At 40.7% G+C, this 12,695-nt stretch overlaps 1 protein-coding gene across 1 annotated transcript; it reads left to right on the top strand.

The window, feature by feature from the left end:
* The first annotated feature begins 1,807 nt into the window (after positions 1-1,807).
* Positions 1,808-11,649, top strand: LOC147262338 (sodium- and chloride-dependent GABA transporter 2-like). The gene is made up of 15 exons (XM_086201096.1): positions 1,808-1,914; positions 2,150-2,341; positions 3,664-3,798; positions 3,890-4,030; positions 4,120-4,207; positions 4,287-4,419; positions 4,550-4,684; positions 7,083-7,186; positions 7,802-7,926; positions 8,045-8,157; positions 8,270-8,407; positions 10,391-10,493; positions 10,574-10,674; positions 10,776-10,946; positions 11,035-11,649. Exons 1-15 carry the CDS (start codon positions 1,908-1,910, stop codon positions 11,182-11,184), a joined length of 1,836 nt encoding a protein of 611 aa, XP_086057222.1. The 5' UTR covers positions 1,808-1,907; the 3' UTR covers positions 11,185-11,649.
* Positions 11,650-12,695: the final 1,046 nt, after the last annotated feature.

Below are 12,695 nucleotides of genomic sequence, written 5' to 3'. Positions count from 1 at the left end.
CTTGTCAGGTATAATATATTTTAAGATGAGATCTTTCATGAGTCGAGATCTTTGTGTTTTAATTTTAATTATGATGTTGGGTCCGATTCCTCATTTTGGTGGGGCTCCGCCGGTAGACCATCAAGGACCCCTGAGCTTCCTCGGACCCCTGTTCCCCTGTTTTTCCTTCACGTACCGTCTCAGAAATTTAGAGTTCTTTCTGAAATAATGAACCGGACCATTTAGTTTTTAATTTGGTGACTAAAATGTTTGTCTCAGAGGTAAACTGACAACCAAACTGGGCCAGATGTGATTTTTTTTTTTTTTGGTCTTCTGGTCGTGTCATTTGTGAGGTTGGTGGAGTTCAGGCTGTTTGGTGGAGTTTCTCCGTTCAGCTCCATCAGAGGAGGAACGGAGAAACGTGGCTTTCTGGTGTGAGGATTTTTCATGTTGAATTCCCGTTATGTTTGTTTGCCATCTCACGTTTACTCAAAATTCAGAATCGTGAAAGGCAAAATGTTTGCATTTACGGAACCGCTGTTTATCGTTCCTACATTTTCAGATTTTTGATATGAGACTTTTATTCGGTTTTCACAGGTCGATTACGTGGTCGTTTCCAGGATGAAAACACTTTTTCTTGCATATTTACAGCACTTGAACATGAATCACGCTACTGTTCGGAAGGATTACAGCTGGCTGTCTGGAGGTTGTGCTGATGTCCACTGTTAGACGCAGCCAAGTCTGATCTGGCATGAACTGACCTTAACCGCTTCTGTCACCGCGCTAACCAGAGGAGAGAGTTAGCGGTCATGAGTGGCTGCACCGCATCAACTGTAATGATACAAGATCGATTACATAACTTCCTGCCTGTGATTGCATGTCTCTCCGACCTCACCACCCTCGCTTTGTCGCCTCCGTTCTAGAAGTTATTGTCAAAACTCCACTTCCCTATTGATGTAACAACAATCCTATCACAGAAAATCTAAGTGAAGCTTCACTTTGGCGCTTACGTTCTACAATACTTCTCTCCTTTTTTTCAGATTTAAACTGAAGTAGAAGAACAAATTCCTGGTGAATTTGCATGAGGAAAAAGAGGGATGCTACTCTAACTGAATATACAGAGTTCCACAGGAATATGAGCAGCAACAAAAAAAAAGAATTTCTTGTGAAAGTACAGCGTAAATCAGATGGTTTCTTTATTCATTTTTTGCTCATGTCACCTTAGGGGCTCCATACGCCTCTTGAATAGGTGAATATAATTTAACAATTGTAATACAATACAAATTTAAAGATAGAGAATCAACAGGAGAAAACACTCCATATCTGATTAGCATAGATGCAGATGACTGTCATGTAACGATGGATACGCTAACGGATCGCCTTTTGTTTGTTTGGAGTTGGTCTTAAGGGGGAACGTGCCAGGATGCAAAGTGAAAGTACATCTGCTCGTGTGCGTTACACACATATTTGATCTAAATGCAGCAAACCCCAAAAGTGTCTTCAAAATAAATACTCAAGTTCTCCAATAGTCCTGAAAAAAAGTCCAGAAATACTTCTCACAACCCACCTCCACCCATCCAAATGAGCCCACTCTGACTGCCCCGGTCCCTTTATTAATGTGGATCTTTGTTTCCTGTGAGAAAAATAGTTGGAGAGTTATGAATAATATCGGAAATGTCCTTAACGCATGCAGGGGGGCGCATAATCTTTCCTGACTGACTCATCCTGAGGAGTCACGGTGTTGCTGATGTACTTTGCTCTGAAGGGGGCAGATGACGGGGAGGACAAGTGGAGGCTGACCTAAGTTTAGCATTACAAACCCCCCGCCCCTCAACTCCACTCACGTTAAATACTAAAACTTGAGCGTTTACAGATAAATCCTCGGCGACAACCTCAGGCGTCAGACAGACACACACAGAGGGGCTGCCATGAAAGGTGAGATGCTTTTTTTCTTTTTGGTTATTTCTTCATTGTCCTTATTTACTACATTAGTTATGGATCTCAGAACATACCGTTCAGTTTTGATTCACATCTTAGGGGTTCAGGAGAAGCCCCGCCACCACCAGCACCAGCACCAGCACCAGCACCAGCACCAGCACCAGCACCAGCACCAGCGTCCTGCGTCTTTACCTTCAACAACCTTTTGTAAATGTTCCTGTTTGATTTACAGGAGACGCTGCGAAAGCATGCCTGTCTAATGGCAGCGGCCAAGCAAAGGACCTGCTGCCTCCTTCAGAGGAGAAGATGGAGGAGAGGGGTCAGTGGAGTAACAAGGTGGAGTTCATCCTCTCAGTCGCCGGCTCCATCATCGGCCTGGGCAATATGTGGCGTTTCCCGTACCTCTGCTACAAGAACGGGGGAGGTGAGTGCAGTTTTCCCCTAAAATGCATATCTAGAATAAATAAGGTTTGTTTTACAGTAGGGAGACTTGCAGTTGACATCAGTGCTCCCATGAACTTACTGCGTCTATTCTTTTGGGAGGGGGGTTGCAAATCTGACCATAAAGACTGATTCAGCACTGAGCAGGAACATGGTCATGTAGTTTCTAAATGGAATGACCCTCTCTCTCTCTCTCCCTCCACGGGGACGGCGGGGTCAGAGGTCAGGGCCAAACAGGGTCAGACAGCTGTTGTTGCTCCTTGCTCACAGCAGCTGTCCCTGCGGAGAGGCGGAAATCTGAGCTCACCAAACATCCCGGGCCAACCAACGGGATGTCAGATAAAAAAAAAAATTTTTTTTTTAATTAAAAAAAGGTGGAAGAGTGTGGCACCGACTCACGTTAACGTGTAACACGGAGAAAAGCATCAAAGACCTGATGTGCTCTGGTGTTTGTTCGTAGTGATGAAACCAGCTTCAGGCACACTTCCATTACCTCTCTGGATGAAATAATCCACAACTGACCTCCTATGCTTCAAAGAACCGTTTGATCAGTCAGGTCGATTTATCGAAATGAGAGATGCTGATCCGGCTCAAAAGTTACAGGATTTCAATTTGAAGGCGTAAAAGAAACAGTCAACTTACCAAAACTAAAACAGTCCTGATAATTAAGCAACAATTTATAGGAGAAAAACAAAAAAAAACCCAACAACCTCCAAAACACCTAAAAACGACAGATAAAACCCCAAACTCTCTGCAGGTTACAGGTCACCACAGCTGATCATGATTTCTGGAAAGGGACGCTCATTGCTCCTGACTGCTATTTTGTTCTATTTTGTATTATTAAAGTCTTTGAAAGTCTGTAAGACTGAAATGAGGGCAGGACAAAAAGTCCTGCAGTGTTTCAAATTTGTGTATTAGCGCATGGTAGAGGTCATGTGTTAGCTTTTTCTAGAAAGTAAAGATTCTACACCTGCGGATGAAAAAATCTGGACGAGGTGTAGCAAGAAAAATGTTTGTGTCTTTTCTGCTGCTGTCTTAGTACAATGAGATTTGTCTGACTTGAGCTGAGACAAATATACTTAGCAACACCTCCGATTTGTTTTATTTTAATTTCTGAATTCAGTTCTTATTTTGGCTGAACTGTCCCTTTAATATTTGGAGCTGTTTTAGGTCCACCACTGCACCTTCACCGTGACACTGCGTGGGTGGCAGGAGATTTGTCTAAATTGTTAACCTGCCTGTCACTCACTCATCCTTGGAGATATTCTTTAGTCTGAGTCCTCCGTTGTCCCGCCCTCCACTCAGGTGCATTCCTCATCCCTTATCTCATCTTCCTCTTCACCTGCGGCGTCCCCGTCTTTTTCCTGGAGGTGGCTCTGGGCCAGTACACCAGCCAGGGAGGTATTACCTGCTGGAGAAAAATCAGCCCTTTGTTTGAAGGTGAGGCTTATGTATAGTCCACAAAATTAAGTCAAATAATTGATAAATCGGTTCAATAATTGTTCTAATCCTTTTTGTTGATATTCTGCAGGTCTTGGCTATGGCACACAGGTGATAGTGACTCTACTGAACTTCTACTACATCATCGTTCTGGCCTGGGGGATCTTCTATCTCTCCTACTCCCTCTCCTGGGACATACCATGGTCTTCTTGCAACAACACGTGGAACACAGGTAACATTTTTTGGTCTTTTACCAAGAAAAATAAATATTGAAATCTTTTGACTTGATCCTGTTCAAACATTTCCGCTTTGCCCTCACAGAAAACTGCGTGGAGTTCGAGAGGAGAAACACGACAGCCAACCAAACAATCAACCTAAATGTCACCTCTCCTGTCATGGAGTTCTGGGAGTGAGTTGAAGTTTTCTTCCCGGCAATACACTGCGGTAGAGGCGGTGACTGTATCATGTCTCGTTTCTGGTCTCAACAGGAGGCGAGCACTGAGGATTTCCCCGGGCATTGACCACATGGGCTCTCTGAACTGGGACCTGGCCCTGTGTCTGTTCATCGCCTGGGTCATGTGCTACTTCTGCATCTGGAAGGGGGTGAAATCCACAGGAAAAGTGGGTCCTGACACATTTATTTATTTGTTTAAACAACAGCTGACTGACAACGTCAAACTGAGACAAATCTTGCTGCTAGGATGACATCTGGTATTTATCTTCTTTATTTAACATGTGCGTGTCGATATAGGTGGTCTATTTCACCGCAACCTTCCCTTATATGATGTTGATCGTGCTGTTGGTCCGAGGGCTCACCCTGCCTGGTGCTGGGATTGGTATCCAGTTTTACCTTTACCCTGACCTGGGACGACTCAAGGACCCACAGGTACCTAGACATCACCTTTAAGTTAAATAACCAGAGGAAAATCTGTTGAGTCATGTTTACTAGTCCATACAACTGTACACAACTAAAGGCAGTGTTCAGGAAATGCGCTTGTAGTGACCTTGCAGGTCTCTGTACAGGAGGAAGCGCTGGAAAATGCAATGAAGCTGTGTCACATTTAGAGTCACGACACTGTCTTGTGAGTGACTGTAGGAAGTGGTGGAGTTTTTTGGAGCCTTTATAAAAGTCTTGACTGTTTTAATCCATTTATGTTTACGCATTAAAAGAGTTGAAAATTTGTATTGCAGCTGAACAAAATTAAAGCACATCAAATGTGCAGAGAAATAAAAGTATTGAGTAATGACACCTGAACAAGTAGTTGAGGGTACGACGTGTACCAAAAATGAGTTAACGAATAATTCATAAAGATGTACGTCTCTATCAATGTGTGACTTATTTATATGTTCCTTTTTGAAAAACGTGTGTGTAGTTTGTGTACATGTGACATCAACTCAAGCCTCTGAAGCATCCATGTTACATGACCAAAAGTAGCGGTAGTTGTTGCTACGTGACAGCAACATAGACCTGTAAACGCAGTGAAAAAAATTGTCACCATCACCTTGATGCAAATCAGCTCCACCTTCATCCACAATGTAGGTTGTTTTGACAGAATGGTGCTGTTTTTAACTCCAAAATAGAAGATGGCGGGTCAAAGAGTTGTTTTATATAAAATTACTGAATAAAGAATGAATGTTTATTATTCCGTGTGCAAGTCGAATGGATCCAGTGATGAGATCGGTGGACTCGGATTGAAAGATGGCGGCTTCCCCATTTCATAGTTAGTTTGTATGGCGTGTTAATCATCATCTCTCCCTCTATCACAAACTCCCAATGAGGGTCTTAATGTGTTGTCGTGATTTCATCAACAAAAGTGAGACCCTTTTCAGATTTCATTAATTAAAACTAGACTAAAACCAGCAATAATCATATTCAATAAAATGTGACTAAAGTATAACTTGACTCAGATGTTGATAGCATTAACAAAAATCAGACATAAAGCCGACAGTTTTCACAGACTAAAACTAGACTCAAATGTCAGCAGTTTTCATCAACTAAAACTAGACTCAAATATAAAAAGTTTTCATCAACTAAAACTAGACTCAAATATAAACAGTTTTCATCAACTAAAACTAGACTCAAATATAAACAGCTTTCACAGACTAAAACTAGACTCAAATATAAACTGTTTTCATCAACTAAAACTAGACTCAAATATAAACAGTTTTCATCAACTAAAACTAGACTAAAACCAGCAATAATCATATTCAATAAAATGTGACTAAAGTATAACTTGACTCAGATGTTGATAGCCTTAACGAAAATCAGACATAAAGCCGACAGTTTTCACAGACTAAAACTAGACTCAAATGTCAGCAGTTTTTTAAAACTTAAATCTAGACTCAAATTTTCTACAGCTTTAATGAACTGAAACTGGACTCAAATGTTAAAGGCTTTCATCAACCAAAACTAGACTCAAATATAAACAGTTTTCATCAACTAAAACTAGACTCAAATGTAAACAGCTTTCATCAACTAAAACTAGACTCAGATGTTCACAGTTGTCAGGGTCAAAGTGAGGTTCAACTTGACTTAAGTGTCAAGAGTTTTCTTCAACTAAATCCAGATTCAAACGTCAGCTGTTTTCATTGGCCAAAACTAGAGTAAAATACAGGACATGGATGACTTCATATGATGTCAACATGTAGGGGAACACAGGACTGAGACTGAATTAAAAAAATAACTGTCAACATGAGCACTATTCTGGTGTCCTGCTCCTTGTGGGCGAGGGCGCACCAGGTGCAGGTCTCCCATGGATCTCCGCTGGGGAGCCTAGTTTCTGCTGGGTCCATCTGCTCTCCATGAAAGAGGCAGGGAACGCAGGGATCAAATACGGGGCCAGGACGCCATACTGGGACTATAAACATGAGCTCTACCAGGACAGTCAGCTAATCAGGCCTCCCAGTATTTACTGGCTCTTCTCGACCCCATTCAGACAAGGACCTCTTGTTCAATTGTGCTTTTGTCACCGTCGTAGCCCACTTCACCAGAGACTCAAATCATTCTATGGAGGCCCAATAATCTCACGCTCCTTGTTAAGCAGCATCTTTACGTTCTTGGTGTGTTAATCATCATCCAGATAAACATGGCCAAAAACAGCCTCGTGACAATTTATTATTCTGTCACTGCAGTAGTTAACTATTATGCATGCAAACATCCTCAGCATGTGAATTCCTCTGGATTACACAAACACTCCACGGCACGTCTGTTTATATAGACCAACCCAGGTGCATACTACACTGCTGCTATATGATTTTGAATGGTTTGTGATCTATTTTTAAAGGTATGGATGGATGCCGGCACCCAGATCTTCTTCTCCTACGCTATTTGTTTAGGGTCCTTGACCGCCTTGGGCAGCTACAACAGATACAACAATAACTGCTACAGGTATGGAAGAAACATCCACATGCAGAGAAGTCAAAAGAGATTTCTTCAGTCTGTCAGCTTCAAGCAGATCTGAGGGGCGGGCCTGAGAGGTCCGGTGACGTCACTTCTTCCCTGACAAATTTCAGTCCCGACCAACATCACATTAAGTGACATCATTTGAGGCCATGTGTCGGATTCATGCCGCTCTTTTTTGCAACCATGTCATACAAGCAAGACAAGCTGTTTCAGGCAATCAGCATGATAAACAAAACATACGTACATACTGTAAATACGGTGCATAGAGCACAGAATAGGATGAACACATGAATACCAAATGGGAAGATTTTATTTGAAAAAACGAGAATAGATACAAAAGATGTTTAAATTCTGACATTAACCTCATAAATCAAATGTCTTTCTTTTCCCCAAAATGAGCTATGCACATGTGGCGCTAACCGTCTTCCATATTAGCCAAAAACGAACAAAATGAAATATAAATAGCAACAACGCACTCAAACAGCGCAAGCCTCTGCAAGGCTGAACTTTCAGCACCTGGCACTTTCATGCTCTGCCCCAAATAAGTGTGCCTTACTGTCCATTTGTCCCACTAAAATGAACGTGGGCTGTGTGTTGCAGAGACTGCCTGTCGCTCTGCTTTCTGAACAGCGGCACCAGTTTTGTGGCAGGATTTGCAATCTTCTCCATTCTGGGTTTCATGTCTTATGAACAGAACGTTCCCATCTCAGAGGTAGCAGAGTCTGGTGAGTCTTGCATCCAGCCACACCGAGAGAAAAAGCAAGAGACCAGTTAAAATGGGGGTATATTTTAAACCCAGCACTTATTTATTCTGCTGATTTTTTTTCTGCCTTGGTTCTGTAGGTCCTGGTTTAGCCTTCATAGCTTATCCCCGTGCTGTGAGCATGATGCCTTTCTCCCCACTGTGGGCTGCCCTCTTCTTCATCATGATTGTGTTTCTGGGTTTGGACAGCCAGGTAGAACTTTCTGCTCTGCTCTCAGCAAATGGATGTTGCTGAGCAAACACAGTGTGATTTGATTGTCTGTTTCTCTATCTTTTTTTTTCCCTTCTTCCCTCCGTCAAACCAGTTTGTGTGTGTAGAGAGCCTTGTGACGGCGATAGTTGACATGTACCCCGCTGTGTTCCGCCGCAAGAACCGCAGGGAGCTCTTCCTCTTAGCTGTGGCCCTTATCTCCTTCCTCATGGGCCTGGTCATGCTGATGGAGGTAGGTCAGACACTCTGGAGCTTCACACACTCAACATACTTAAGACGCATGCGCAGAATAAATAAAATCCTGGCAGACTGTGTCCTGAGGCTCCTCCAAAATACAGTCCGTCTGTATGAAATAAGAGGAAGATGCAATTTTACGAAAACAAAGATCAGAACGAATGTGAAACAAAGGTGCGTCTCAGTAGAAGGAGAAAGAGGAAATAGGTTTGAAGTCATAAACAAATATAAAACTATTATGGAATATAAAGCGTTGAAATAGATCGAACTGAAAAGTAAAAAAGTGATATGTGTACGAAAGTGTGAATACATATGATATATGCAATATTTTGGGAGTATGAAGATGTGTGTGTGTGTGTGTGTGTGTGTGTGTGTGTGTGTGTGTGTGCGCGCACATTTACATACTGTATATATAGGTTTTGTGCATGTATAAACGTATGGTGTGTAAGTATATAGTAAACAGATGTATTCATATATATACACAAATGTAGTTATATATTGTATATACTTAAGTTTGAATATTTCATACATTTGTACTGATTGTACACTTGATAGGTAAATATATATACGTATAGATAGATAGATAGATAGATAGATAGATAGATTGATTGATTGATTGATTGATTGATTGAGCATCAGTGTTTTGTGTGGATATATGTTTCCTCATGGCTGCTGGATCTGGACAGGCTGAATACACAAATGTACTCAATGTATTTATTTATTGAAAGAGATGAAGTGACTGTTGAAAGTAGCCATGATAAGCTACGGCTTCAGCCTACACCTTTCATTCCATGTGAATATATCTTATGTATTTATATTTGAAGTCATACATGTGGAACAAAGCAAATGACCAACTGTTCCGAAGGAAACTAAACTAATCGAAAGTAAATGAACACATAAAAAGACCCTAAAAAGCCCAAACCCTCAAACACAACTCGATCTGATGGTTCTTTAGGGGTAAACTGTTCCACTATGCTTTGTTCTGTTGTAAAGTCCACAATTTAGTTGACATGTCTTCACCTCTGCACAGCTGGAAGCATCAATGCTCTGCAGAGGTGTCAACAAGTCTTCATTTTGTGAGTACAAGCAAGTCACAGGTTTTTTTTGTAACACGTCTCAGGTGAGTCTAACGCGTTACACAACGCTGCTGATGTTGGCATCCAATCTCACTCGCTTTGAAGACTGAAATTTGCATATAATGTGTGTCACTCTTTGACAAACCAAATGCATCCAGAACTTTTTATGCTTCGTGTTGCACAGCCGAGGGATGGAAGTATTTATGTTTTCAGGGTTGTTTGTCCATCTCACCCTCGTAGGAATGCTTTTGGGGGGGGGGGGGGGTTGATTCTTCAAATTTGCCACAAATGTCGACTGGAAGGAACACATCTCCTGCACATAATGATTTATTTTATGGCAGAAAACTATTAAGTTGAAAGAGCTAATTCACAGACCAATGTGGGAAACATATTAACTTGGCTATAACCTATTTAGGTAAAACTTCACACACATGAAGCACAAATTGCAGAAGCATACAACTACAGTACAGTAGTTCTGGTTAGTATGGATAACATGCAACCTAGAGGCTAAACTGCACACTTTTAAAATGCTGTCATTTGTTTTCTTGCATATTTTTATGTACACTAGCTGTGATGTGGTTAGTTTCACTGCATTAATACTAGCAACTCAGAAATTAAAGTACACGTATGAGACCACTGAGCTGTACACAGAACATAATTTATGTTAGCAAACATCGACAATTAGAATGTGGGAAGGTTGAGTTCAATTCATGTTAAAATATGAATCTGACTTATCAAAGCTGATTCTCTGTAGGATGTTCACAAAAACACAGATATGTTATATTTCCCTTTTAAACTCCTGTTTCTTTGCTTTGGCAGGAAGGAAGTATTTTAATATGATGAGCATCTTTATCCAAATGACCCACAAACACAATTGACTCAAAGCTTTGTGTTACTCTTTGCAGGGCGGCATGTACGTCTTCCAGCTCTTCGACTACTACGCAGCCAGCGGCATGTGTCTCCTCTTCATGTCCATCTTTGAGACCGTCTGCATAGCATGGGTCTATGGTACGCTGCCTTCCAGCACAGTGGGATGATGGGTAAATGTATCCCTCTGGTGCTGACGCTGCTCCCGATCCGTTTTCCAGGTGCGGAACGCTTTTATGATAACATCGAGGACATGATTGGCTACCGTCCAGGACCTTACATCAAGTACTGTTGGTTGTTCCTCACTCCAGCTACATGTATTGTGAGTCTCAGTCAAGCAACTTAACAAAAATGTGCCACCACAACTTTAGCTTGAAGAAATTGTCTGAACCAGATGTAATGCTGCTCTAATTGTATCTCCAGGGTACATTTGCCTTTTCCCTCATCAAATACACTCCACTAAAATACAACAACGAGTATGTGTACCCATGGTGGGGCTATGCCATCGGCTGGCTGCTCGCGCTCTCCTCCATGGTCTGCATTCCCCTTTGGATGGTGTACAAGATCAGCAGCACCCAGGGGACATTCAGAGAGGTAAAGCTTCTCACAGGATGTGCAAATATCTTGACAAATAGATGAGCACAGACGCAACGGGAGATTCAAAATCCTCGCTTTTCTACAGCGCATCCAGCTGCTCATCACACCATCCGATGACTTACCCAAAACCAAGCGAGAACAGGAGAGGCTGCTGGCCATCTTTGCTCCCGAGGGAGACACCACCATGAATAGGAACGGCTACTTCCCCGTGACAGAGAGAGACTCCAACTTATGAGGCATCCGTGGTGATGCTTAATGAGATCGCTCCAGCTCAAGAGTCCATCCATGACCAGGTGCACCCTCGGGATCACTGCAGGGAAAGAATAGATTGTCACCTGTTGGATTAGTTAGAGAGTTACATAAGAGCATTTTCAGGGACGAAAAAAACCCTCCACCTCCATTCACATGTTGATAATTTGACGTGTCTTTTTGCTCTGTATTTCAAAATATATAAACTAAATGTCAGAAGAAATGGACTCTGTTCATAAAATATTTCAGTTAAAAGGTGATGACATTTTTATTTGCAATGAATTCATGCATTTTTGAAGACAGATATGCACTTTCCCCAACTTTTATTACATGACAGTTTGCATAGTGAGTATAAATTCTTTGCAGATATCATGTCAAGACACCTTTACTTTTTCTGCCTGTGAGTACAATACAGCACGCACACACACACACACACACACACACACACACACACACATATATGTATATATATATATATATATATATATATATATATATATATATATATATATATATATATATATAATAACACCACATGACTGCTCTGCCTTATTTGTATTACATCATTACTTTATACATGATTTCTGAAATTTAACTTTTGTATTTACAGGAATTGGAATAAAAATGTATTATTTTAAAATGGAAACATGAGTTAAACATTGTACAATAAAAAAATGACATTAGTGTAGCGCTGCAATAGCTATCGTACTAACATGACAATGTAGCACCGTACTGTGTACTGTAACATAACGTCTGTACAAAGAAATGTGTAAGTATGTTTTTAAATAAACATAAAATCAATGGAACCATTTTCCTATTGTATCTTTTTAATGATATTATTTTAATTTATTCTAGTGTAAAAGCTTTGTGCAGGGGGAAATTCGTTCATATCTATTACTGGCTGTCATGGACATAGACAGTAACATTGGCATGTCAGCATTATGGACAGATATTGGTCATAAAAAAACTACCGATATGCCCAGTTTTGCTCAACTTTCTTTTTCTCTATTTGTCATCAATTGTTTATAATGAGGACACAATGTGGTATTTTTATAATTCATGGGTTTTTCCAAATGTTTCAGACTTGAGGACATTTTTTTTTTCCAAATTCAAAGTTTTTATACTTGTATGTATAAAATGTGATTATCATATAAGCTTGGTTTTATATTGGTAATATTGACATTGGTAACTTTCTCCTGATCTGTAGGAAATTTCTTCTGATACATATGAAAGGAAACTTGCACTGGCGGTTTCATAGCTTACCAGTTCATGCTATTTTTAATTTTTTCCACTGGAAAGAGCAAAATAGATCTTTTTGAATTGTAAAATGACAAACAAGCATACTGCAACTGATTGAACACTTTGTGGAAGTTTTAGGGCCTCTAAATGGTTCAGCATTTCAGATTTACATCAGATAAAGTAGGATATGATACATTAGAGGCTTTCACGTCATTACATATTTAATTATTTTATTTGATTAATTTATTTTCTTGTTGC

The sequence above is a fragment of the Aulostomus chinensis genome, chromosome 4 (assembly GCF_037954235.1).
Source record: "Aulostomus chinensis isolate RoL2024-O1b breed Wild chromosome 4, RoL_Achi_v1.0, whole genome shotgun sequence".
Lineage (NCBI taxonomy): Eukaryota > Metazoa > Chordata > Actinopteri > Syngnathiformes > Aulostomidae > Aulostomus > Aulostomus chinensis.
This window is presented reverse-complemented; position numbering and strand designations above follow the sequence as displayed.